At 44.5% G+C, this 27,963-nt stretch overlaps 1 protein-coding gene and 1 long non-coding RNA gene across 8 annotated transcripts; one reads left to right on the forward strand and one right to left on the reverse strand.

Moving 5' to 3' along the window:
* On the forward strand, positions 1-27,803 carry SLC31A1 (solute carrier family 31 member 1). Of its 7 annotated transcripts, XM_026059823.1 has the most exons (8): positions 42-57; positions 13,754-14,163; positions 16,024-17,826; positions 18,971-19,078; positions 19,785-19,946; positions 22,411-22,483; positions 22,893-23,061; positions 23,726-24,108. In XM_026059823.1, exons 5-8 carry the CDS (start codon positions 19,830-19,832, stop codon positions 23,925-23,927), a joined length of 561 nt encoding a protein of 186 aa, XP_025915608.1. In that variant the 5' UTR covers positions 42-57; positions 13,754-14,163; positions 16,024-17,826; positions 18,971-19,078; positions 19,785-19,829; the 3' UTR covers positions 23,928-24,108. The 7 variants fall into 7 exon arrangements, with proteins under 7 accessions (XP_025915611.1, XP_025915610.1, XP_025915608.1 ...); XM_026059825.1 differs by lacking the exon at positions 13,754-14,163 and having other exon boundaries at positions 31-57; positions 17,643-17,826; XM_026059822.1 differs by lacking the exons at positions 42-57; positions 18,971-19,078 and having other exon boundaries at positions 13,811-14,163.
* LOC112963089 lies at positions 10,113-23,827 on the reverse strand. Its single transcript, XR_003252486.1, has 3 exons — positions 23,751-23,827; positions 21,720-21,837; positions 10,113-13,815 (listed from the first exon to the last, which is right to left on the reverse strand). It is a non-coding gene; the product is annotated as an uncharacterized LOC112963089 (long non-coding RNA).
* Positions 27,804-27,963: the final 160 nt, after the last annotated feature.

Consider the following 27,963-nt stretch of genomic DNA (forward strand, 5'->3'; position numbering starts at 1 on the left):
GTGGCCTGCGGCGGGGGCTGGCGGGACGGCGAGCGGCGTCCTCGTGCTGGTCGCGCGGTGAGTGACGTGACGGGCCGGGACCGGGACCGGGACCGGGGTCCGGGTCCCCCCCGCCCCAGGCCGCCTCACGGGGTGGTGTTGGGGGGGTCTCGCCCTTCCGTGAGGCGCCGGGGGCAGCCCCGGGCCTCGCGGGGCGCCGTGCGGAGCGGGCCCGTGCGGGAGCGGAGCCGCCGCGGGCCGGCGGGAGGGGGACGGGGACGTGTCGGTGGGGGAACGGTCCGGTTTGGCCCGGCGAGAGGTCGTGCGGCTTTGCTCGGGCGTGCGAGTGGCAACCGCGTGCMGCTCTGGTGGGCTTTGAGCCCACGGAGGTTGAGGACACAGGGACACCCGGTCATGAAGGACGCACGGACCCACGGTTATTAAGGACACACGGACACCTGGTTGTTAAGGAGACACGGACACATGGTCACGCTCCAGGTTTGGTTTGCACGCTAGGAAGCTATGGAGGAGAGGCAAGCAGCGTGCAATGTACTTCTTCTTTTTGCATTCAGAGTGTCTTCTTGGTTTTAAAAACCTTCCGCTGGCTCTGGTCCAGGCAGTTTCCCCCTTTCCCTGGCAGCTTTGAGACAAAAACCCGGCTCATTTGTTTGTTTTCCTCTTGAAAAGCTGGTGTCTGTGTAGGGGTCTAGTGAGGCCTGTTGCTTGCCTCCGCGGAGCTGCGGAGCTGGACGGTGTCGAAATACAACTGAATGCGAGGGAAAAACAAAATACCAGTACGGGCTGAATAATTTCCCACCTTCAGTGCTGGATATTTTTCCTGGTTCTGTTTGGAAGTTTGTAAGGATAGCTAAGTTGGGGGGTGTTTGAGCGTGAAGTTACTGGGTGTATTGTATCGTGTTTGCAATAATTTGGGAGTTTGATTGGAAGGGGAGTGTAGTATAGTTTGGATCTCAGTGATTTCAGTTCTAAAGGGCAAGAATTAGGGGAAGTACCAAGTGGCTTTTTTGTTGCAGAATCTATGATTATTATTTTGGAGTAGATACAGAATAAAACTCGCAAACTTGGCAAAAGGCCAAGAGCATATTTCTATTAAAAAAACCGCCATGATCATTATCTTATACAATGATCTGATGTAAAATCCTAGTGGAAGCAGATTGTGCCTCCTTGGTAGGGCTGRTGGACATGAACTTCAAATAGGAGATGTGGTGCCTGTGTCCCTTAGGCGAAGAGATAAYTTGTTTCCTTGCTGCCTGTAGTATGTTTGTCAATTTGGCAGTCATGATGTGTTTTTTTTAAACAGTGAAAGCCTAGGTAGCTAAGTCCTAGTGATTCACCGAAATTTAGTTYTCAAATGCCTTAGGAGCACATGTCTTGTTAGGTACAACTGAAAATGTTACCCAGCTTTTTTATTATTATTATTTAGGGTTTATAACTTATAACGCTGGAAGCTAAAACATAACATTTCAGGTACAATCCAYGATTGCTATCCTGTGAACAACCTCTTACCTGAGAAGCTGAGGTGCTTTTCAAACACTAGGATTCAAGCACTGGCAAGTCTTAGTTTYTCTGAAGTGAGGGAAGGTAGCTGGTAGAGATACGTACTGCAGAACTAAGACAAGCATCGCATCTAAGCCCTGTCTTTAACTGCTTGTCATCCTTCTATTTAATCTTTGTTCATAGCCCCCTTCTGCAGCTAAGTTTAGACCTAAGTTTAGGCTTGGGGCTCCACAGGAGTTCACAATCAAAGACCAATTTTTCCTGTTTGTGCGCAAATGCCAAGCTTCACAATGATTAATGGCATGGCATGCGGTGCAAGGGTGGATTAACTGTATTCACAAGTATCCATTAAATTAACTTTTACTCTGTTTGATCTTACACATGCCTCTGCTTGAGCCTGAAGTAAATGAAGCTTTTGCATTATTTTTTCATGAATAAAAATGTGTGATCTTATAGGGTAAGTTAACATTCAATTTAATTGTTCCAGTTTATATAACTTATGATGTAATATCATCTGAGATTTTCTGTAAGATTTAAATTATACATTACTTTTTCCCCCTTTTCTTTAAAAAGAGGGTTACTGGAAATGATGTATAAATGTTGCTGTTTAAATGCACATTGGCTTCATAACAGCACGGATGCCTTTGTGAAGCTGGCTGTGACTGCCCTTCYGCATGACACAAAATCAAAATGATGCTTTTTGTAATGAACACAAAGACGTTCAGAGCCAGCAAACCTTTTCTTCTTCCTCTGCTCCCCCCTTCCCACCCTCAAAAAAAAAAAAAGATTGAAAAGAATAAAACTACCAGGAGTTGTAGCTTCCGATACAACTTTGTCCTGAGAGTTGAGAAACTTTGTGTAACTGTTTTCTAATGAGGTTTTGTTGCTTATTAGAAGTCCCAGGGAATTTTTTTTTTCCTATCACATTTCTAAGCTAGAGCAGTTTTTTAACTAGGTTGAGAATTAGAATAATTTCTGTGGGGTGCGGTAAAGACTTGGGAATTAAATAAACCTTTCAAGTCATTTTTGCCTGTTTACTTTTTTGTTTTAAAGGTAGAGTCCCTGCCCCTTATTCTGACTTGCAGTGGCGGGAAGATAAGGAGGTCTGTTTTCTTTTCTTTTTTCTTTTTTTTTAATATTTATTTTCTGATTAGGAAAGAGGTTTGGGAGGATTCTTTTCTTCCTTCCCCTTTTACATCGCAACTTCAAGTTCTGGAGAAGTGAGACACCCCACCCCCAAACAGAAGCTTCAGGCTTGAAAAGGGAAGGCATTGAAAATACTAATCTTTAACAGTCCTCTAGTACAAATAGATGAGAAGATCTCTGCTAAGTATCTTTAACCCTCTTCTATAGAAACGACCCTACCCCTCAGTTATCTCTGCCTAAGGCTCATTGCTTTGACCTCTGAAGTGACTGGAAGGACAGAGCACCATATTCACACAGTGAGTTCTGAGTCAGGACCAGAAGGCTCTTCCTTTCGGTTATCTTGTTTTCCAGTCAGATGTTAGGTCAGAGAGGAGACGAAACTTTTTTTCTTTGAGCTAAAATAGAACATTTTTTTCCTTTCTTTTTTGGCTTCCATATTTGTGGTAAGGACCCTCTGCCCAAAAGGAAAATTTCATGTCTCTGCAGACCTCCAATCTCCCTACTTGACTGAAGGTCACCTTGAAGGTTAGCAATCTGCATCAGGATTTTTTGAAGTTGAGCTGAAATATGCTGCCTATGTGAACTTCTCCAGAAATCTGCCAGGAGATCACTGGGAGTCTTGGCAAATGTTTTCTTAGGGAAGGATGAAAAAGACTTAATCTGGTCTGCGTTGCTTTTCTCTGGAAAATGCAGTCTTAGTTAAACTCCTCCATCGTGTCTTGTTTCAATCTCATTTTCTGGAAGAGTTCCCAATCTCAAGTCCCAGGAGACTTGAGACCAATGATTTTTTCATTAACCTCTCATTCAGCCGAAAGCTGGAATCTGCTAATGCAGAGAGTAATGGAACTAGTTATCATAAACAAATTAAACTTCTGTTTTCCTTTATTACAAATCAACTTCCTAAAGTCTTTCATTCTCTGGTCCTGGAAATTGACCTTTCTGATTTAGAAGCCAATCTAGATGTGGAGGGCTATGATGAAATATCTCTTTTTTGACTCTTTCCTGGTCTGTTTACACAATATTTGATGTCATCTTCCTAAATCAAGCTTCACAGCATGTCTTTTCTTTCCTCTGTCTCTCCAGTTAATAGCTGCAAGAGTCCTATCCATTTCTAGTGGTACTTGAGCGACTCTGATTGCCAGCTAGAACAATTGATTAGATGGAAAATATTTTTAGAATTTCTTTTCTTTATGCGCTTTCACTTTGTAATATTAGAAAATCTTGCAGTTATTGTTGTACCATGGATGTGAAGCTGTGAAGGTTGTTTATAATCTATTTTAAAAAGCTCTACCTGCATATAATCTGTTCACTGCAATATTTATCTAAATTAATATACCAGACCAATGTAGATTTAAATCACAGCCCAAATTATAAGTGATTCAGCATCTTCTACTCTCATAGGCTGCTCAGCACATCCTAACATCAAGCCTGAGAAGCTACGAGAAAACAGGAAAAGAATACAGCTATTCTGCAATGAAACTAAAGCGAATGAACCAAGCTCTCTTCTGAGACTTCATGAGAGCTGCTTAATTTTAATAAAGCCTTCTTTTCCCACACATGCTCATTAGTTATTAAAGATTCAAATCTCATTTCTCTGATTAAGATACATGAGCTTGGAGTGTGGTCTTTGTGATATGTTTACCTGATCCTTTAGCCAACCTGGAGAAGAGAAAGCTTGACAATCTTGCTTTTTTTTTTTCCTTTCTTTTTTTAAGTCTTTTTAAGTTTCTCTTGTTGGGGGAAGGGATATGTGTGTGAAAAGTTCACTTTCAAGCTTTTCTTCACTTTACAGATAATCTAATTGGACTTGGATTTGGATTATAAAGTACTTCTCAGGCCACCTTCGAGACGCAGTGCATTTCCTGCTCTTACAAGCTAATGCTTGTTAGCCTGCCCACCAACCTGCTACTTTTAAACTTGGAAAAGCAGCTATTTGAAAGGTAGAACTCCATGGTATATGGCTTCTTCAGCCTCCTCATGGAGATGGTTGTCCCTGTGAGCCAACCTGCTGCTTGTCCAATTTCTTTCAAATGGGAAAATCTGAGCAGCTCTTTGTCATTTCAGCGTAGGTTGGGTGCCTGGCCTCAGAGCAGTGTGCACCTCAGCAGCACCCTGCGGCTCCTGCCTAGGTTCCTCCATGGTGCCTCTGGACGCAGGCTGTGCTGAGCACCAGTGGGCTGATTAATCAGTTACCAGCTCAGTTGACTTCTCCTGCCCTGAAAGGCATTGTATGAAGGAGGTTTGACAAAGTCTTGTCACAGCTTGACTGCCTTTTCAAACTTGCATCCTCTGCTTGGGAACGAAAAATACTAACAAATGCACAGCAGACTCAAAGCGAACGTTCCCAGCAGGCAGGCGATCCCTCCTCATTCTCCTCCAGCCCTCAGGAAGCGACAGCAGTGGCTGCTGTCAGTGTAGTGCTCTGTGGGAGGGCAGCGAGATACCCTGTGTGTTTCCGATATGGTAAGACAACCCTTGTACATCAAAGTGATGAAGGAAGTAGAAGAGCAAGCTCCTGACCAACACACCCACCCTTGGAACATTATGGAAGTTAAATACAACTTATCACAGAATCACAGAATGGTTGAGGTTGGAAGGGACCTCTGGAGATCATCTAGTCCAGCCCCCCTGCTCAAGGTGTTACGGTGTTGGTCTGTTTTTCTCCATTGTCTCTTTTGCAGTCCACCAGTTTATCAGAGCTGTACACTCCTGGTCTAATGGGTTTAACAGCAGACTGAGTCATGAATTCTGGATTTTCTGCCAGGAAAGCTTTATACAAATCAAGTTAACATTGGCTTTGGTGCCCGTCATTAACTTGGGATAAGACTTTATCTCACAAGTATGTAATGAATCTTAATGTTTAAGGTGGTGCCTGGTGAGACTGAAAGTTGCCAGGGAAATGTGTTACAGGCAGTGTCAAACTGAAGCCTAGACAATTTAAATGAAAGGTAGCTGGGAGTTCTGCAGCTGCCCTCATGTTCCTGCTCCATGCTCGGTTGCACTTGTAAAGCCATTTCTGTGCTGCCCTTTTCTTGATGCAGGGCATAAACACAGAATAGTGTCCTTAGCCATAAAATATCCCGTTAATTGCATAGTCGAGGCTAATACTCTTTATTCTGCCTGTTTTGGCTCTTAGGTGAGATTTAATAGTTTTAAAAAGCTTCAGGCAGTAGCATGACTTTCCTTAATTCTCTGAATTCCTTAAGTAAAACTCTTCAGTATATCTCAATCGTAGTATCTTGGGCACCACTTGCCAGTTGATTACTTTTCGTGCAACTCTTGCAGTTGATCTTGCTTGAAACCACTGTCCATACGATGAGGGTGTTTGTACTGCAGAGCACAGTACAGCTACACTTGTACTTTTTCTTTTTTCTTCCATGGCAATTGCTGACATCAGCTTCTGAACAATTTTTTTTTTTTGAACAAAAAAAACCCAAGCCCCAAACCCTTAACTGTAGCACTGAAAACAACATTTCTTCCTTATGGGGTAAATACTAGTTGAAACTAAACTTACTTCATTACAATATGCAAAACCAAACAAAACACCTTAATTTCTCCGACAGATTTGTAATGTATTTGAAAGTCATCTCTGTGAAATGCTTAATCTGTCTGAGGAGGTCAAGGAGTTCTGAAATCTCTTTGCATTTTTGCACCGATCTCATGAGGAAAACTCAGGAGTAACTTAAGATGGTTTGTGGAGTCTTATATGAGCATCCCAGTCCTTGTTCTTGTCCTAGGGTCAGGCCTAACACGGTTGGCTGATGCCTTCAGTGGGCTGCATGGGCCGATCAGTAAATATTTATCTTGGGTCTCATGATATCTTTGGCTGTAACAATAGGAATTGTCAATATTTTGTGAGAGATGGTTTTACCCAGAGTAGAATGAAGATGAAATCCCTGCTGCTTCCGGCCCTTATGCCTGTTCTGCACAGCTAAGAGAAGCTAAATATGAATAGTTCCCACTGGCCATATTGCAAGTAATGGATCTGGTTTGAAATAGGCTGAGGGTTGGGTAATAAACAGGCTTAAAGCAGAGAAAAGTGATCATAGTTAAATCTGAGCAGAAGTTAATTATTAGCCTTTGATATAGATAATGATAAGGGTTCTGCCTGTCAGCATTATCTGAAAGTTTAGAAACTTTGATCCGTCTCAGAATTGTAGCCCATTTTCAGGAGACTGCTCTCCTGGAGGCAGTAGATGGAAAACCTGCCTCTGGAATAGTAAGTACTCAGCTTTTTCAGCTGTGAATCTTTTCTGCTTGGGTTTAACAGCTCTGTGTCAGTCTAAATGTTTGAAAGCTAAATGAAAAAAGGCGGTGTTTAAGGCTTTTTCCCAAAGTGGATTATTGTCACTCAGAGCTAGTATCAAAAACTTGTTGATTGCTGTTTGTTCCAACTTTCCATGCCCTAGAGGTAGTCAGAAGAGTATCCTGAGCCCAAGACTGCTTGACTCTTCCAAAGGCAAGTTCCCTCCCAGAGAACAGCTTGATTTGATTGCCCTTTCCCTATTCTTGATATCTCAGGAGAAATTTTACCTTGCTGAGTTGCTGAAAAGTGGAGTGGGATTGTATTTTTGCATCTCGAGAAGTGGAAATACAGAGGTGTCCTGTTCTATGGACTAGGGCTACAAATGTGTTTTCCTAACTCTTATGAATGTTTGGATGTCTATCTGGAAGCTATTTGTATGTCATGTGTTCTATCTTTCTTCTGTTATCCTAGATCAGACAGTAAGAGTAGGAAAGTGCCTCTGGAGATGTATATTTTGGTTTTAACCATCTGCTGAAACAGATCGACATCTTGGGCTTAATTAAAAACACTGTAGAATGAATGTTGCTGATGGTGACATATATTCTACCTTGTATTTTGCTCAGAAACAGCTTCAGGCTTCTCAAAACAACAGGTGTTTTGACCAATGGAAGCACAAAAGAATTTGATTCTTGGCTCTGGTAGACGAAGCTTTTGTTTTGAGAGTCATAGTTAGATGGTAACGCAAAGTGAAATTCAAAGACATTCATTACACTTCTTTAAATAGGAAAGACTAAATATTTTTCTAAAAGTTTGTCTTGCATAGGAATGACCTATTAGGTCTTTAGTGAAAAGCCTAAGTTTTTAAAAAGTGACCCTGACTCACCACAATAGAATTGGGAATCCCGGCGTATTTCCTTATGCGCTGACATCAACAACGTGGCTACTGCTGCAGTGTCTGGCACGGGCTGGAGCGTGACAGCTCCAGGGAAGGTGAAAGCTTGAGTGGCCGCTTTAAAATGACCGCTGCGTCTGCCCAAGCACCTGGGCGCACTTTTCAAGAGTAACCGTAGACAATCGACTACTTAAATGTGAAAAGAGAGGGAAGAGAAATTTGAGTGAAATGTGCTTCTGGGATTGTTGTTTAAGGAAGCTTTCACAGGTGGTGGATGTTAATGTGCAATGAAGATGTTTCCCTGTTATGTAATGAGTGTGCGACAACACTGGAGATGGAAGAACGCATATGAATCGCTTAAATCAGTAGGTCTGCATATCATGTGTGTGGAATGGGTTCCTAAAATTTAATTAACAAGGACTTCTGGAGGGTGTTTTTTTACTTGTCTGAATTCTCAAAACATACCTGAAAAGCAACTGAAAATGTCTTTTTTCATTCACAAATGAATGTTGTCCCTTTCTGGGCTAAGTCCATGTATGATGGTTAAGAACAGGAAAAGCCTTACTGTATGTTTACTGGACATACTTCAGTTTCTGCACACTCCTGAACAGTAGGAGGATTCTGTTAGTTAATGCTGTGAATTTGGGGAGAGCAACTTCACATAGCTGTTTGATTTGAGGTGACCTGGGCAGTTCACCAAAGGAGGGAACATACAGGTGAAGATGATAGAGACCTTTAGGGCTGGGGTTAGTTTTCCCTCCATGAAGAAAGAATCTTTTGTATCCAGCAGGGAAAGCAGACAAACAGCCAGAGGAATGAGGAGCTAATTTTCCATGTGTCCAGGTTTGTTTCTGTGGCTAGGTTGTTGTTAGCTGCTGGTCTGTTTACTTAAAACTGGCCTGGGTACCACTGCACTGCAGTGCCTTAAGGCATTGCCTGAATTCACTGGAGGGAAGATTTTTTTTTCTACTGTAGGATTCCCAGGATGAAATGTTCAAGAACGGGAACTTTTAATTTCAACTACTGAATCTGGATCCAGGTCCATAAATGATGGCCTTGCTCTCCAGAGCACACAGCAGCTCCTCATCATCTCTGCAAGCATTAATAGGTCTTTGACATGTACAGAATAACAAGCTATGTAGACAGGTGTTGTGCTTATGTGGTTATAGGGTGTTGGCTGCAAATTCTAACTGCAGGTTCTCCTGAAGTGACGTTTGGAACAATGAAGGTGTTCACGAGGAGGTGAAGAGGCTCGGTGTTGATGGACCTTTGGCTCCCTTTTATGAGGCCTGTAATAAACTGATGCCACCCAACCTATTACCCTCTGCCTTAGTTTTATCTACATGGGACAGAGGTATTTATGGTCTGGCTAGGTAATATTTGTAATCTTGCAGCTGTATTTAAGGCCAGCTGATGCTCTTTTAGGGCACGTTGAGTCACATTGCATCTTTTACAGTTGAAGAAACTTTTGCTTGCTAACTTGGAAATGCACTTGCTGACTCCTAGTTTTATTTTGTGTCTCCTGAGATTATTTTGCAATCTTACAGACTTTAAGGCTAGAAGGCGCCATTTTATATAAATCTGGTCAAAGCTGTTTATACCCTTCATCAGTGGTGCATGTCCTTTTCACTTCAGCAGACCATGTGGTATGATATGGAGATGCTCTCCAGTCATGTGATGGGCTAACAGTCTATTAGATAATCAGCTTGCAGGTAGTATATCTTGTCTCACATCCTAACATATCTACACAATCCCTATGGTCTCTATGGACTCTTCATATGGCCACTGAATGGTCACAAAACAGTAATGTAATTCCTAAACCTTTGGACAGAGACATCCTTTTGGTGTGACACAAGTTGGCTCTGTTTTATACATACCAATGCTGCAGGTGGTGTGAACCTGCAGGAATCTGGATGCTGAATTCTTGAGCATGATGGAAAATTTTGTGTGCAAAAGTTTTATAAAGGGAAAATTTGAATCTTAAAAAAAATAGTCAGTTGTAGGTAGGAGAAATCATGCTAGAAGTAGTCTTTGATGTGGACATATAAAATAAGTAGAGAAACAATGCAAACTTTTTCACTAGACCTGGGTTTTCTGAGACAGCAGCAGTTGTCTATTGTGTCTTGCTGGATAAGGTTCCAAATACTGATTTTTAGATTAAAAATGTTTTAAAGAGTATCAGAAGGCTTTGGGCTCTGCCCCACTTCAGTTCCTCAGCGTAAGATGAAGCAGCAGGATGTTTCTGACTCTCTAGCCATGTGGATCACATCTCACTGGTCGCCATTCCTGTGCTCAGTTGCATAATATCTCTGCAGAAACTACAGCCAAGGATAAGGAAGTATCTATTTATTCAAGAAGTTACATAATCTTGGAAAATATTGGTCACATGGCACTTCTCTTCTGTCTCCTGTTCCCTCCTGCTGTCCTGTTTCTCTCCGCTGGTGACAACAAGGGCTAGGCAACTTCCTCCAGCTGACAAGGGAGCGTTTGGCAGGGGCATTGAGCAAAAGGGTCCTGAGCGGTGATTTCTGACTGAACGCTGTGCAAGCTTTGCACAGTAAGAAGATTGTGCTCAACTATTCTGGCATCCAAATAAGGCCTGTTAAGTTGCTGTGATTTAAGCCACTTGACCTTATCTGTGCTTAAATAGAGCACAATCCCTGGGAGGAATGGGAGGCCTTCTGGTTTCTGCTCCCTGGATGCTGAATACTGGATATTTTGTGAGATGGGGACATATTACTACATTACTGTTTCATACCCTTGATGATCTGAAGAAGAGAGATGAAGCTAGGATAAACTGGCCTGCCACACTGCAGTCTCAGGATAATTGCTTCAAAGGTCTTTGACATGCACAGGGAGTGYTGAAGAGGTTCTTCTGTGGATGCCTCCTGGGAATTGCCTTTAATGGAAACTTGTTAGTACTAGCTCTGAATTTGTGCTGTTGTTGACTGTAAGGAGTTTTGGTGTCTAACATGCTTTCACAGGAGCCCTTTAGCCTAGCTGTTTTATAAAGAAATCATAATGTATCATTCTCTGTCGGTTTTGGCATCTCTGAGCCCATGCTCTTCTCTCCAGATGAGTATGTGAGACAGCTTTTATGTGGCGCCTTCTGTGCTTTGGGAGCTGCAGGAATCTGAATCTCTTCTCAGGTCTTGCATGTTCTGGGTGGCCTCAATTCTTCTGCTCTCCAGAAACTTCTGCTGCTCTTGGGTGTCAAAAGAGGGTGGCAACTGCTTCATCCACCTTGATGGGAAGCAGGGGAATAAACACTGCAGAGCACATTAAGGAACACAAAAGGACAGTGAAGGAAGAAATAAAGGAATGAAGACAGGGAGGGGAGACACTGCACATGTACAAAAGGGAAAAAACTGCTTGCGAGGAGCTCATGATGAGCTTGAACTGAGCTTGTGATGGCAAATCACTCCTTCCAGGTGCAAAAGTCACAGTCTGGCTGCAGAGTTAGTCTGCTCTGGCTTTGTCACCTGATATGGCGCTTGCGCTTTCTTGATCTTTGTGTCCAATGAGAAGAGATGGCTGAAGGTGGGTGCTATTTTGTTAGAGCTGGAATAGGAACATGAAAGAGAGGGGAATGTTTTGTGGCACTGARAAATGAACAGGCAACTTGTGAGATGTATGAAGAGCTTCTAATTTGTCTTTTAATTGTACCACGTTTGTCACTGTTAAACTTCACTGTGCACTAACGTGGCATCTCACCTTTTCTRAGTGGTGACTAAAATGCCTGTTGGAGTTTGTTAGCAGTGAAAAACAACTCGGAGTTGGCCTGTCTGTTGCTGGCCTTCTGCTTCTGGTCAGTGGGTGGGTGGCTGCAGGCCAAGTGAGCTATGCTTTGTTCCCTGAACCACGCTTTTGATTTGCTCAGTTTGTAATAGTCCCTTTGCGTGGGGTTGTCAAAGAAAGCTAAGAGTGGCACGTGTTCAGAGCCTTTGAAAGTCCTGGCCTTAGCAATTGTCCCACTGGAGACTTTGAGTTAATTTGGGAATACTCAGGTTGAAAGCACTTGTGGTTTTTGGGATGTTAGTTGGGCAGTGCTGGAGTACTAGAGTACTTCAGTTCACATTGTTTCTAATACCTGTTTCTCCAGAACTTGTTCCCTGTTTCCTGCCTGGCTGTCCTTTGTGTGGATAAGAGCCATGCATGCATGCACAACCATCACCAACCATCTTCAGCCTGACAGCTTTCCACATCAGTCTGTCATCCAGAAATAGCTCCCTTGAACCAACCTGTTGTGACAGATGTGTACTCAGCACTGTCTGCAAAACCAGCACCTGTATACAAGGCAAGTGCCAGGTCATGTTTTGCAAGCCTGTATCCTGTGGTGCTCCACGGGAGCTGCCAAAATCAATTCCAGTGTCTTTCCTAATATCATGACCTTCCTATGGATTTGGATTTGTCCCAGTGCCTGGGCTGCATCATTTTTGCATTTGCATGAAGATGGTGCGGTCGGATGTACCCACTGCTGTATTCTGAGCCCCAAAGCCTATTGCGCACCTTCAAAAACATTTTAATTTTTAGCATGGTATATGTGGCAGTGAGAAGCAGCCTGCTGCTACTGCTGTGGTGGAGAGATGCCTTTATTGTCCCGTGTCTGTACCCTGGGGAGCGTGTGCAGGTGGTGACCCTGAGATGTGGCATGGATCCTTCTCTAACACTGCAGTTCTTCTGTCAAACAAAAACTTAATCTTCATTAGTCTGTATGGGAAGGTGTCCTTGATTCCCTTTTAAGTGGAGGGAGTTCTTGCTGTTTCCTGAGCTGGTTTATGGTCATGTTCCCCCCTGCCACTGCTGGCCTAGATTTTAGGAGAAAAAGACACAAAACAAGGAGTGATGCCTTTGATTCTGTTGCATCTTGCTAAAGGTGGACGTGATCGTTGTGGAGTAAACGTTCCTGCTCTAATGGTGTGAGGTTCGAGAGCTGGCCAGCAGAAGCGGAGGAGACGTTGTAGCTTGATCGAGTTTGGACCCTTTGTGAAATAGTGGAGGATCACTCCTGGATCTAGTTGCGTGCATTCCAGGTGCTTCAACCTGCTCGGGAAATGCCAGACTTCTCTAGTAGAAGCCGGTTACAGCCAGGAAAACGTTGTCAGCAATTTGTCAGTTCTGCCATGCTGCTCAGGAACATGCCRCTTCATTTACTGCTTTTTCATCTCCTTCTGTAATTTCAGTATGGCTGAGCAAAAAGGTTGTCTGGAGGGGAGTCCATTCGCTGCTCAGCCTGCCTAACTCACCATAATTTTCTCCACCTGTGTGCATCTCTTGCCAGCATTTCTCAGTCTTTCCTCTGATCGCGTCAGTCTTACAGTCGCAAAGGTTTTTTGCTATGCAGGATTGTTTTTTGCTGCCTTCCACTTGAGTGGGCCTGTTGGTAAAGAAATTGGCTGGAATGATGCTCTGCTTCATAAAGCTCAGCGCATTGTCCTGTAAAGAACAGTCTGTCCTTAGTTAATTTTTTTTTCTTGTTCAAAGATTTTGAGATTTCCGGAGGAGTCTGCATAAACTGGAAGATTAGGAATGACCTTCCCCTTCTGGGGAAGCAGATCAAGCAGGGTCTCTAACAGAAGGTGACCAGACAAGTTTGCTATGAAAATAAACTCCATGAAAGGGACGTGATTGTAACCATGTTAAGAGGAAGAGCTCCAGCTCCTCCTCCAGTAACAGGGATCATGCAAAGTGAATACAGCCAGTTTCACCTAAACTGTATAGTTGAGTATTGCCTTGATTCAACACAAAGGGCAGGATGTAAAGTGTTGGACCAGGGCTGATACCTCATCAGCTTCTTTAAGCTCAATTTTAATTAAAATAAAAAGTTGACTAATGTATAAAACTGCTCTGAGCTGCCTAATAATGTTGTGCAACTCCAGGAAGTCTGTGTGAGCCAGCGCTTCAACTGGAATCCATAGTCTGAAATTGGAGTCTTTTTTTTTCTTCTTCTTTTTTTTTTTTGCTATGTCCAGGAGTGTAATGCCACAGTTACATGAGGAGGGTGCAGCTTCTGTTTCTTGGGGCCAGAACAGCTCTACAGTGAGAGGAACAAACACGTATTAGTACGAATGTGGAATGTGGGAAAGAAAAATAAGCACTTGAAAAGAAAAACGAGCAAAGAGGTGCAGCCAGAAGCTCTGAAGGATAAAGGTTTGCAGCTCAGTAGAAGTGTGGGAAAACAAAGCCAACAAAATGACTGCGTTTGGCAGGGTTCCCTTGTGATTTTTGYGAAGACCCACTGTCTCCCCCAGAAGTTCCCCCAGGCACGGAAGAAGAGGCATGTACTCACAAAGCACAATTCTCGGCCCCAGCCTTGTGATCTAGCTGCTCTGTGGAGGACCTGAACTGACTTCGGGCGTAACCATCCACCCCCAAACCTCCGGTATGGTGGTAGAAGGCACTCTCTCTCCATATCCTGCGTCTAACCAATGGGTTTGTCAGGGTAGCCCTAAGAAAAGGTTTAACTCAACATGGGCTAATATTGTTAGTCTTGGGCATGATTAATTAGCAAAAGAACATTTTGAGCTGCCATGTTCTCTGCTCTCAACTTCGCAACCCATGGCTGTGCTGTAACAGTGCCAGCCTGGGATCCTTGTTGGAGGTGATGATAGAGGATCCGGTTTTCCTGCATGGCTTCCCCCCCTCACTGAGATCTAACAGCCCTATAGCTTATTTTTAAAATTCTGTTCTTCCATTTGTACTGTGCATGAGAGCTGTTGAAGAGCTGGTCTCCACGTGCTACTAGCTTGACTCTGWCTCCCCGCTAACGTTCTTGTTGAGCGCTCCCATCCTCTGCGTGTCATATTCTGCCCAAACATCTTCCCCTTCTGAAGCCGAACACAGCAGCGTGTTGCTTGTATCCCTGCTCGGCTCTTCTTCTGCCCTTCATTCTTCACTCCTGGCACTGCACCTTCTGGAATCTCCAGCTGGACATGCTCCAGAGCACCTATCTTCTTCCTTTAAAAAGTTTCTGAAACCTGTCTGTGTAAATAGCTTGGCTGTGTATCTTGTGCTTACAGGCAGAGGAAGGGAACTGTGACCTCTGCCACTTCTGCTTGACTCCACTGATATGTGTTGATGTGAGTTGCAAGCTTCTCTCGTCGTGAGGAAAATCCAGGAAGCCCAAATTAATGCTGACTGACAACTTATCCTTCAAACTGTATCAGGGTTCCGCTCCCGAGCTATTCCCTTGTCTTTCTCGCTTCTTATCTGAACTCCTGCTAGTGTGTCAAGCTTTTAGGAAGCCTTGAACTTCAGGGAGAGGCTTATGGTTGGGACTCTGAGGTGGTGATGCAGCCAAGCCCCACCTTTCTGGTATGACCTTACAAACATAGCCTAAGTTCTTAATATAGCACTAGGAGTTCCTTCTTCAGGAGCTGCGCAAGGGAAAAACAGAGGGGTGCAATTAGGAGCTGTGTAGGTCAAACACAGCCGGGTGGTGAGTGTGGACACAGCGCCGTCCCTCCTCTTGTGCCCAAGCTCCAGTCTGGGATTGCTGAAGCTCGGAGGGGAGGATTGGCTTTGGAGACCAACGACGTATATCTGTAAAGCTCATTATATTGCATCATTGAAGAACGATTGCTCGCTCTTGGTGTCTTTAGAGTATGCCTATACAGCGTGACACAGTAGGGCTCTGGCTAGCATTGCTAGATACTCTTGCAGTAGGAACAAGTAGAATATGCCTGTCCCTCACCCGCGCCTTTAAGTAGCTCTGAAGCTAAGACTAGGAGCCTGGAATTGTAGCAGCAGCTCCACAGATTTGGAAAGGAAGCGGTTAAAGCTACCAAGGTTGCCAGGAAATTGAATAAACTAGAAGCAGCGCTTAAATCTCATGATGACTAGCTCAGACTATTCAGTACAGACCACAGTTAGAGCCAGTGAACAGTGCTGCAGTGTCTGCAGGCTCCCTTCTTCCCTCCCACCTCCATTTACAGCACTTTTTAGAAAGGRATTGGGCTTGAGACCACAAGCTCAGAGCCAGTGTAACACACACAGGCTGCCAGCTGGACTGCTGTAAGTAGAGCACTGATAACTTTTGGTTGCCTTTTTTCCGTTACTCATGTGTTTTGTACGTAGCATTCCTCTGTGTCATGCAAGCCTGAGACGGACGTGATGTGCAAGCAAGAAATCTTTGTCTTTCAAACTTGCTGCTTTTAATTTTTCCCTCTTGCATTTCTCTCAGGAGCTTTCCTTTTAATTCCCTGTAAATCTTACACCTGGATATTTTGCGATCCTTATTCAGGAGAAGACAGGGACTCCCGGATCGTGTTCTTGCTAGCAAAAACCTTGGTGGAGAGACTCTAGATAAGCCGCCCAGCCGGGCTGAGACAGAAGTCCGGAGGCTTCTGCGCGGGAGGCAGCCCTGTCGGCATGGCCGGCGTGCCTGCTGCYGCTGCAGCGAGCGTTGTGTCTCCTGAGCAAACAACTAGTACACGGGAAACCGGAGAGGTGCTTTGCAGGGCTCTGGCTCTTTGGGGCAGAGGCAGTGGAATTGGTTTCCTTGCTCACTTTTCAGCCCTTGGCATGCGAAAGAGTATAAGCGCGGTTTTGAAGGGAAGAGGGCTGGGTTTTCGCTGCTCTAACAGGCATTCATTTCGGGCTCCCTTGTTAATCCTGTTAAACCTCCGATTTGGAAGGTGGGTTCGTTCCTTTGGAACGCGGCTCTAAGGAAGCTCTGTTCGCGTACCAGCTTTCAGACCGAGCTGACTTGTGAAGGACTTTCTGGCAGCCTGGCAGATCCTTCCCATAGTCTGTCCTGCGTTTCTGCGTTAGAAGGTGTATCTCACTGGGTGTCTGAAAGGCCGTTTCCTGCAGGAAAGTGGAACTCTGTGATTTAAATTGTGAAGTGGCAGGAAACTGGGCTGTTTCCAGAACAGAGCCAGAACAGTTTGGGAAACTACTGTAGACGTATATAAGAGCAATCGTCTTACGGCTGAGACCTGCTTGGGAAAACTGCTTGGGCAGGGTATGTCACCGCATCCAGCTCCGTTCCCCGTGGCTTCTGCTGTGCGCTGACATAGGGTGGCTGTATTTCCTCCCCTTTTCTGTGCCCTGGAGTTGCTAACGTTGCTTCCCTGCACGCGTGAGACGTGGCGGCGCTGGTGAAATGCTGACTGAGGGCGAAAGCAAGCTCTGATGCCGAACCTGAGCTAACAGTTTGCTGCTGTCAGATCCTGCTCCTGGCTCTGCATTTCCATGATCCCCCTGAACCAGGCCAGCTTGCTGAACTGCCGAGGCGGTGTTGCAGAGGAGAGATAGGAACCTGCATCTGTGCAGATCCCGCCTAGGTGCTGAGATCAGCCCTGCTCCCAGGTGATAGCTTAAAGTAAGAGAAATTCCACGTGTATGCTCTGATCCTTGCTGTTTTCCTTAAGAATTTGAGGGGTTGTAAAATGGAGCCTGTGGCTCTTCTGACCTGGGATGACAGCAGAGAACGGGGAAGAAACGAGCCCTGGAGACAGAATTTCTTCATTCCTCCATCCCGTCCCACCCTGCTTGTTTCCGTAGGCGGTAGGTTACCATAGAGCGCAAAAAATCCTTGATGTGCGTCCCTGGTAGCAGTGCGGCAGCGAGGCAGGTGCACCACGAGGTCTGTGAACTTCCACGTGTGGGAACATGTCAAAGTACCTGAGGCTGCTGCAGCCACTGTCTGTTCCGAATCCCCTGCCCAAGGCTTCCTCAGGAATCCACTGCAGAGTCCCTCTCTCTCATCGTGCAAACACATGGAGCAGGCCGCAGTCAAGAGATCAAGTCACCCATTCAGACAAAAATACCTGCTGCTGCAGTGCTGGGTTTGTACAAGACCAAACCTAGTTAGAGGATTTGCTATAAATAGAAACTTGYGTGTTTTTTTCTCTCCAGATATAGAGCGAGACTGGTTAAGAACAGAGCCCTTTGCTTCATGGTGAACACAGTGCCGTGACAGTCAGCTTGTCTCTTAGAGTCAGCAAAAGCAAACCAGAGATTTGCAGGTTTGAAATGTTACGTATCCATTGATCTGCTGGTGCTGCTGCCCTAGATRTTGTCTTCTTACCCCAAGACACAGGTAGGGAGGGAGCTGCTAAGTTGTAACTTGGAGACTAATTGTAGTGGGGTGTTTCACTGGAAACGCTCTATTTTTGAACAAAAATTTGTCCACGTGTTGGTTACCTTCAGTAAGACGCAAGACAGCTGAAATGTCTCAGTCTAGGTTATTTCCTCATATGTTACTTAATACCCCCTCCCTTTCAAGGTATTATAAAAYGTCTTTCAATGTTATGAAACTGTAGTAGGGGGCTGGATTTGGGGCTGGAGCGCTAGTACGGCGGGCTGGAAAGGAGCTACGTGGGTGACCCTCAAGCGTAGCCTGCCTACACACCCTGCCTGTCCCCGTGCAGCCGCTCGGGAGAACTTGAGATTTGCTATGAATGTTATCTGCGCAGAGCTAACACCGAAAATACCTGAGCTGCAAACTGCTGCTATAGTTTTTAGCAGCTGACTTGAGTGCATGCAGCTGCTTCCTCGCGTTATTCATTTCAGTGTCTGCAAAGAATGTGAATCCTTTCTCCTGCATTCTTCCCCAGCACCGACTTTGTTTACTTCGTATCTCTTCCAAATCTTTAACTTTTCTCATTGCTCTTTGTAGTTTAATTTCAGAGCCTTTTGAGATCACCTCCTGTCACTAATGCTCTGCTAGGACACACTGACAGTCGTGTTCTGGGCCACCTGCGATTCTGCACAGCTCTGTCATAACGTCACTGTCGCAAACTGAACCAGTTCCACCACTGCATGTTTGCTGCTTCAGTTTTTTTCAGAAAAAACCTGCTGTTTCAGTTTTTCACTTCTGATTTCTGGTCTAAATGTGTTCATACCTATCTGTTCAAATACAAAATTGTCTTTTAGTTTAAAAAGCTCTTTTCTCCCCTTTACAAACTCTCCTGAGGATTTATGCAAATATGTCTTGTCTCACTTTTATTTTAATAGGCTAAAGTGTCTGTTCTCTTCCTTGCAAGAACACTGTCTTCCTTACTTGTTCTGGTTTCATTTGATTGTACTTGAGCACTGGATTAGACCCGTAGGGTACGCAATATTCCAGATGAGGTTTAGTACAGCAGCGTCGGTACTTACTTATCTTTAGTGGTATCTCACCTGGTCTATCCTAYGGTTGCCTTTGCCTGGCTCTGCCACGCTGATGCATACTATCATTCCAGAATTGACTGGTATTCCCAGGCTTTCTTCTTTCCTGTTGCTGTTCCCACCTGGTGATCTTCCATTTCACACCAGAAATTCTCGCTGGTCCCATCCCAAGTTGTACTGGGGTAAGAAGAGTGCAGAAGCCATGACCACATCTAACCACTAGGCGTATTTTTGTTTTTAATGTTGTGTGTCCAGACATATCTGATTTGCAGTAACTAGATTAAGGGTTTAGACCTGCAGCTTTCTGAGTGTTTCTCTTATTGTGCGTAACGTGATTAGAGGAGAGATGTGACAATGTAAAGCTTGTGGAAATGAGATTGGATTGCCTGTGGCTGTTGCAGACCTTTGCCTGGTAATAGCTCTTGTACCATCTAACATGATTTCTTTGTTAAACATGTTCCCAATAAAATGCATGACTGTCAATTAAGAGARATATTGTAATCTGATCCTTTTGTATATGCAATTTAAAATGGGGCTTGAGCTATTTTTGCCTCTTGGATGACTGTGATTGAGAAGAAATTTGTTTTTTTTTCCCCCCTCTTACAGATAAGAATTGTTCCTTTATGCTGAGCACTTGTCCCTGTGCGCTAGTGGGAACATTTAGGGTGTTGCAGCAATATGATAACGTAACGCTTAGAGGGAAACACCTCCTTTAAATTCGCTTGCTCACTTTGCTGTGTTCTGTGTAGTCGGATGCTCATCCGTGGGCAGTAGTTCTCAGACAGTATCTTGGTGGCATAGCGTGTTCTCTCTTGTAGTAGCAGTAGAGAAACCATCTTCTCTTTAGAAAGTGCTTCCTATAATTTTTTTTTCTCCTTGTTTTTCCAGGGTTCCACTTTTCTACGTGCCTTTTTGAATATCTCTGAAGTAAAGATGTCTCTTGATCACCATATGATGAACAGCTCCATGTTGGCAACCTCACATCCTCCTGAACATCACCACTCTACAGCAGCCCCAGGACATGGTCATGAAACTGGGATGATGATGATGGTAAGTGGAGAAGTCAGCATTAACCAGAGCTTTTCCTTGTCTATGGTTCAGAGCAACCTGTCATCTTGAAGACAGTACTCTTCAGAATCGGAAATCGAACTTAGCTTTGGAAGGCATGTATTGATCTCGTTAAAACCCATCACTGTGGCTCTTCCAATGTCAAAGAGTGTCACAGGGCAATATGCAACATGAAATATGTTCCAGAGTGAGGAGTCTTATGGCAAAATGGTCTTCCCATGTAAAAACCTTCCTAGCAGCCTGCCTGGCATCTGTGCTCTAGCAAGCTGAAYGCAGACATGCAAAGTGAGCATTTCTGGAAGGCTTTTACGAGCCACTTGCCATGGTAGTTACTCAGCATTCATTTAAGCTACAGAATGAGAGGAGCTGGAATTTTCCTGCAAGAAGAGGAGATGGCTGGATTTCTCTTGTGCTGTTAGCAAAAGCCTTAACTGGCGCTGAGAGGAACGCGCACTGTAATGGATGGATTGTGCTGACCTGCAGGCAAGCAATCTCTGTGCCTTCCTCCTCCTGAACTTAATTAGTACACATTGCGGTTGGGGAGCAAAGTGCTACCAGGCTCTTTGCCACGATGGCATTCAGGGTGTGTTGGTCTTGCGTCCTGCTGTTCTAGCCGACTTTGATTTAAACAAGTTCAGACTTGTGCTCACTGGCACCACTGAAGCTTTGTAAAGATGCTGGCCAGAGTTTCCATGGATCCAACTATAGGATCTGTGTCATTGTGCATAGGCAGTTCTAGGAATGACTTTTTCAGGTTTTTCTCCCTTTTCTAAATACTTTGGAGAGAGTTTCAGATTATTAAGACATAACTCTTTATGTTTAAACTTTGAAGGGAGGAAGGGAGTGTGTRTTTCAATTTAAAATGAGAATGTACTCAGGAGTATATTTTGCAAAACTTCAGTTAAATTTGCCTGCCAGGCACATGCCCCCCCAAAAGGAAGCAAAATGTAATGCTTTACTTTCATTGCAAGCAGTATCAAGGTAGGAGAGGAGAGGATTAGAGCACCCTTCCCCTTTGTGAACATGGCCCAGTGCAGAGCCCAGTGGTGCTGTTGGAACTTGCAGCCCACTATTTTCACTGGTGGTGCCTCTAGAAGAGTTTCAAGAGCTCCTCGTGAAGGTCTTCATGTAATCTAACTGTTAAGTATTGACGTTCTCTGATCTGTTCCTTTCCATATAAATGCCCTTTCTTTACAAATGCCGAGTGATTTGGTCTTCAGGGGGATAATTACAGGACCCTGCCTTACCCTGCAATTGAAAGCTGTGATAAAGTGCACAAGATTTTGAATTAACATTGCACAGATAAATGTCAGGGAAGAAAGGAAAAAAGTGCAGTATGTCAGATAATAGACTGGACACATCTTAATGTATGTCTAACCCCCATTCCTCGCTTGCATCAAGTAACAACCCCTGTTTCAGCTGTAGTTAATGGAACTAGATGATAGTTTTGGGGGTCTTTGTCGCTAGACCTTTGGTTTGTGGGGTCTCTGTTTTAAATGTAAAGATATTCATTAAAGAAATGGATCTTCTCTCTAAAAGCTGTTTTATAGTCACTTCTACATTGGGGCTAATGAATGTCTGCTGATTCTTATGGATGCTGAAATGAATCGTAACTCTGATTTTCAGCAAAAAAATCCTAATTAAACAATCAGAGAAGTTCAAACAGAAGTTCCTCTAGCTTACTGAGTACTTTACATGTAAAGACATTGTAAGTAACTGTGCTGAAGACATACTAAACAACTGCAATGTATTTACCTGGATGGGAAGATTATATGAACTCCAGCTTGCCTGAGATCCTTGATGTCTCTCCTTCCCACAGCATTCACTGGGCAGGTCCAGGACCCCTTACTGTCACCCAGGTAAAGCTCTGGTCCTGCAAAAATACTTAGTTGTTGTATTCAGGACTCTCCTTTTCCCCCAGAATATTAGGAAATTCTGTAAGGAGACGGTAGCCTGCTGGCACAGTACAGGACAGGGCCAGAGGATTCAGCTATACCAACCTATGTCTGCATGAGCTCATATGAGGTTAAGGGGAGAGAAGAAAGTGCTCCAGTACCCCAGCCCACGAGCAGCCATGGGGTGGCAGGGATGAGATCCACAGAGACATCCCTGACTACTTCTGGTGCTGGGTAGAAAAGGAGCTCGAAAGCAAGGAGAAGGCACTTCTCCATAGCAGGTACTTGCTTTGAAGGAAAATGCCTTCTGCCCAGGGGCACTGCCTAAAAGAGCTGCCCACTAGTACTGGAAATTGGAGCATCCTGAGCCATGCCTAGCTTGTGTCTGTTACACTAGGTTTGCTGAAGAGTTTCTTTGAGTCTAGCTGGTGACCAACTGAAACAATCTTACTTTAAATTCTTGTCATAATACAACAGCCTTTTCTAAATCTTGTCAGCTCCACCTGAGAATGAGCTGTTGAGGCTCGTCTTGATGTTCTTTGTCTTGGCAGGCAATGACTTTCCACTTCAGCTATGAGAATGTGCCACTGCTGTTTTCCGGACTTACAATCAATACTCCTGGAGGTTAGTATAACTATCTTGTCCAATCCAAACAAAAGGCTTGCAGATGATGAACACTGCTGGAACTACCCTGCTCTATAAGGCTATTTATGGCACAAATATCCAGGCGCAGTGTGGTTAACCTGTTTTTACATGGGATCTGCGGAGTGAAAGAAAAGGGAAGATGTTCATGTAGTTCCAGAGTTTGACTGGTCTTATTAGCAAAAACGATTGTTGGTTTCACTTCATGGACTCGATTCCAATTTGACTAAGTGTTAAATTCACATTTACATCTGTATAAGTGTGCATATAGTGCCTAGCTATAGCCCGTGCAGTGCGACATAGTTGTTGAATCACAAGGTGCCTCTTCCGACATGTTTTGAAGCAAATGTCTCATGTTGCACAGATTCAATAACTTTTCCTCTTTTGTCAGAAATGGCTGGTGCCTTTGTGGCTGTCTTCTTCCTAGCCATGTTTTATGAAGGCCTAAAGATTGCCCGAGAGTGTCTGCTCCGTAAATCCCAGGTCAGCATTCGCTACAACTCTATGCCAGTGCCAGGTCCAAATGGCACCATCTTGATGGAGACGCATAAAACTGTTGGGTAAGAATTTCCCTTTCTTCTAAGACAAGTCTCTTCAGCAGCTGTGAAGGGCAAAAAGTGGGACAGAAAAAAATTTACTGCAGACAGTATAACTCTCTGCAAAGTTTATTAACTCCAGACAGGGGCATTACTTGACCCTGGAAGATTCTAATGTCTGTGCTTGAATCACTTGGCTACGCTTTAGGATGGGGAAGAAAAGGGGGAAAGCAGCAAAATGTTAAATGAGCTCACTTTTTCTGGAGGGGTAAAGAACACATTTGGGGAGTTCCTGGGAAGAGAATTTGGGTGGGGTATCCAGCAACGCTGACAGAAAATGCCAAGGATCCTTCTGTGACCAGCTAGTCAAAGCCTCTGCTTGCAAAACAAGTCACCCTGCTTGTTGAACAGGGGTGAGATAACCTTGCAGAAATCTTTTCCTCAGGTAAACAGTTTTGTCCTCCCAGTGAGCACCGTATTTCCTTTGTTTTAATCAGCTTTGTCGAGAAAACCATAGTTTTAAGTGACAAATGCATGCAAAAGGCTATGCAGGCACCTTCAGCCTTCCTTATCCCCTCATATTTCATGCCCACCTTGGCATCCCATCAGCTTATGGGCTAAGTTTTCTCTGCATTTCCCCTTCTGTGCCTCCTGCACACTGACTGTTCTCTGTTTTTTGTGTTCTCAGACAGCAGATGCTGAGCTTTCCTCACCTCCTGCAGACAGTACTGCACATCATCCAAGTCGTGGTCAGTTACTTCCTTATGCTGATCTTCATGACGTACAACGGCTACCTCTGCATAGCTGTAGCAGCAGGGGCAGGGATGGGTTATTTCTTCTTCAGCTGGAAAAAGGCAGTTGTTGTGGATATCACTGAGCACTGCCATTAATACTGGATGCTGCCCAGGAGCCTCTCCACCTCTGCTCTCTTGAAATGCAGCTGTCATGAGGACTGGATCATTCCTAAGCTGAAAGAGAAACAATATAATCAATCCAAGTTCACCACAAGTTCCTAGCTGAGTTGTAGGGATGTGAGGAGCTGGGGTATGCTGCTCCCTCAGGCTGCAGGCTGGTGGCCAGGCTGACTCTTGAGGATCCCGTGGTAGCCATTCTTGGCTAGGATTTGCTTTATTCTTAGATTATGCCGTGATTGAAATTAGTTGGCTGACAGAAATGTAGAGATTATTCCTTTTTTTTTTTTTTAACATTTTATTTTTAAATTGTAAATCCTTATCTGTGAGGGTTTTATGAACAGTGGGTAAATATCAAAGTTGCCAATGGAGCCTACGTGTGCAAATGGCTATTTTACTTTTTTTTAATGTGTACGTAATGCCAGGGGAGGAGATCTCCCTGGCGTTGTGGCTTTTGGGGCCAATGGCGCCTTCTAATTCAGTTCTGGGAACAGAGTTCCACAAGATGCAGCTGCTGGGGAAGACTTGGTGCTGCACATGAGACAGGCTCAGGTCTGTCCTGGCAAGTGAGCATCCTGACATGAGTGTGTGAGYCCCGTACTTCTGGGAGCCTGGAGARTCTGTCCTCCAAGCCCATCAGAGTATGGTGAGTGTTGTTAGGCTTCTGATGTATCCAGCAGCATTATTCAGCTTTAAGTGCTAACATTTCAGCATGGCTGCTTTCACTTCCTGATCATGGAAATGTGCTGAGTAGGAGCAGGACAGTGACTCCGTATTCATAGGGCAAAAAAGATTTTAAGTAAACCATTGAATCCACATTGACTTCATGTTAAATTGCACCTGGATGGATCTAGAGCTAGGCTTTCAGTTTACTAAAACTCATTCTGTGAAAGAGGCAGGACCTAAATAATAATTTTGTGCCTCTAGAGGTTAAGTTGTCTGAAGAGGGCATTCCTTGATTGAGATGAAGGAAATAAGACAACCATGTTCCTGTGAAGGGGAGATTTGGGGAAGAGAAGAAAGCAGCCTTCAATCTGCTCTTCTCAGGTGAAATTTGGAGCAGTGTGGGCTGATTTAAAAAAATAATCATGACCCAAGTGATTCCTCTTTGTTTTAATAATCAYGCTGTGACCTTGCTAGCTTGTAGGYGCAAGAGTTGTCAGTGCCAGGGGCGGAAAGGTATAGTAGCTCAGTAGGAAAACTTCCCATTCAGGGCTATGAGCTCTGCAGATTTAACAGGCAAAAAAGGATAGCTTCCAGGATGGGTGTTGCCCAGAAAACACTTTGGGTTTACTAGGGAACAGTTTTGGTTTGGCACTTCGTTATTAAACTGCTTCCTGTTGTAGGGAATGCTGTGCTGTTAGAGCGTGGTGCAAAGCTGGAGCCTTCCCTCTGCCCAAGATGCCTTCTTCATGACTGTAAAYGGCTGAAGGGCAAGACGGTGGGATTTTCAGAAGGCCACTGAAAAATAGGCATCACTTTTGGACTGGGACTGATGACTGGGATGCGCCCTGTAGACAGGGAATCCTTCTGAAAGGAAAGTATCCGGGCACCTACAGTAGCAGTTTTTGCTCTGAAGACGCTACTAGTGGCACTGTTAGCAGCCGTGTAAGGAAAGGTGACTCTTGCGAAGGGAGTTATGTTTCGTTAGCCTGTAAGCTTTAAAGGGCAAGGCTTATCCCTGGGTGTGTGGGTTCTTCAGTGAGCTGGTGCTACTACTATTACTAAGCCCCTTCTCAAYGTACCACCCTCTTTGAAAAGCAGTAGGAAATCTGTTATTGCCACTGCCAGGCCTCTTGCCAGGATCTTGTATTGCACCACCTAAGGTCAACCTTCCTGTACATGATGCCAGGCGTTTATTTGGACATCTTGTTTTCTTTCGGCAGTGCAAATGCAGGAAAAAAAAAGGAGATGAATTAAAATCAAGTTCCGGTTTCTAAAGAGCTTATTTCTGTAGCAAATCCACATTTGAATGAAAGTAGCACGGCTACTTTCATGGAAAGATTCTGGCCGCCTCCTGACAAAAGAGATAGGAAAAGCTCTTCCCCAGTCCGGTCTTCAAAGGGAGTCTGTAACACTACAGAAGGACATATGTAGTAGACTGGAGTCTGCAACAGACTGCAGAAGGACATCTCTAGACTGATGGCCTCTCTCTGCATGTGTCACAAAGGTAAAAATCCTCCGTGCTCTCTAAACAATCATGTTTCATTGCGGGAGAGGAAAATGGGGCCCTTCCAGTCCCTGTGTGAGAGCTGGGAGGAAATCTCAACGCTTGTTAGAGAAACCAGAAGCAGTTAACTGCTGAAGTTGCTTTTTTAAGTTTTGAAAGCTTTACACTGCGGAGACTTAATCTCTGAAGGAGTTTGGAGCTGATATGTGCTCTGACTGGTTTCTCTTGAACAAACTGGAGTTGTTACCATTATAGGGATGTCTGATTACAGGGTACAGTCACTAGTGGCTTCGTACGCTGACACTAATAACTTCATATACCTCTAGACTTGCTAGATCTTCCTCTACAGTAAAACTTGTGCTTGGCCTGATCTTCCTGCTGCCGCTGAAGCTTTTTAGCCATCTTTGCTTTTGTATTCAAGTGACCAGACTTACCTCCGTGTCAGAGACGGACGACTTGGGGATTATGCAATAGTGGCTCTTCCAATATAAATTCAGTTCATCCATTAGCTTTTCTGCCTCATTCTAGATGCAGCATCTAGTCCCTCCAAATTGTTTTTACTGATGAGGATGAGCACCTCAGCCTTCAAAGGGTTCATCCCCTTCTCACACTCATACGGAAGAGGGCACACAACTTGCTTGCGGAGTGCAGAGAGGGRAGTGACACTGACTTAGCAGTGGTCACTTAGGGAGCAGGAGACTGAGCAGAAGACTCCAAAGTTCCTAGCCTGTGCCCCAACAACTTACAGCAGCTTGTAAGAATGATCATTTGAATATCAGGCAGTTCCGGAGTTAGAAATAGGAGTCCAGGCTGGGGTCTGGGGAGAAGGGCCCAAGGGAAGGTCTGAGAAGATGGTTGAGGAGAGAAGATGGCATTCTTAAAGAATAAGCTCTCTGCAATAGGGACTGTGTTTCTTCACAGTTGTCTGTAGCTGTGCTCCCTTGGCACGCGGTGGAGGAGGGCTGTGTCCTCTGCACTTCTGAGCTTGCTGAAATAGCGAGGTACAACGGAAAAAGGGATGTCTCTGGTCCCTGTCTCCCTACGAGCTTTGGCCATGCTTTCTTTGTTAATTGTTGACAATCCAGAGAAGCCACCTACCTCCCTGTGTCACAGCCTCCCTCTGGTTCACCGCGTGCCGCAGGCTGCTGTGTTCTTGGCCCAGGTTGCTGTTCACTTTGCCAGGCTCTGAGCAAAACTTGGCCTCCCTGATGATAACTTCTACTGACTCCTTTTGCTGCAGTCCAGCCTTTCTGCTGGCTGTGTTTGAGGTTGTCCTGATGTTAACACTAGACTTGCATTAAGCAGTGCTTGGAGGGAGGTGAGGACTCTAACGATTACTAGACTTGAGGAAATTAATTCACGTGTCGACACCTATGTAGCAAGCTTAGAATGTGATGTCCTGTGTCTGTCTTCTCTGACTGTGCCTCCGGATTATCATCTTGGAAGAAGTGCACAAAATACCCCAGCTGTGCTCATCGGCTGGCTTTTGTTTTTTTTCCCCCGAGTGCCTTTTCAGTTGATCTGAAGCCAGTCCCAACAGATCCAGCAGGACATATAGTTTTGTTTACAGTGGACTGTCACTTTTGTTTTTACTCTTGCTCTTTGTGGAGGTAACTTGTCTAATGTTACTGTGAATATCAAGAATCCCCTGTAAATAATTAGCCAATAAAATAGATTGCATTTTACTGTGGCGTATGTGTGTTTCGGAAATAACCCTCAAAGCAGAGACTGCAGCTAAAGAGGAGGCCAGCAGCTTCTACTGAAACATTCAGCAAATGACTCCAAGAGTAAGYGCCTGGATTTATTAACTAAAGAGCAGTGGCCAAGCAGATACAGTCTGGCCTT

The sequence above is a fragment of the Apteryx rowi genome, unplaced genomic scaffold (genome assembly GCF_003343035.1).
Source record: "Apteryx rowi isolate R43461 unplaced genomic scaffold, aptRow1 scaffold_16, whole genome shotgun sequence".
NCBI classification, from domain to species: Eukaryota; Metazoa; Chordata; class Aves; order Apterygiformes; family Apterygidae; genus Apteryx; species Apteryx rowi.

Excerpts from the sequence above, each read along its gene's own strand:
- SLC31A1 (XM_026059820.1), top strand. Across the intron at positions 19,947-22,410 it reads AAACTGGGATGATGATGATG|GCAATGACTTTCCACTTCAG; the intron begins GTAAGTGGAGAA and ends TTGTCTTGGCAG. Across the intron at positions 23,062-23,725 it reads GAGACGCATAAAACTGTTGG|ACAGCAGATGCTGAGCTTTC; the intron begins GTAAGAATTTCC and ends TTGTGTTCTCAG.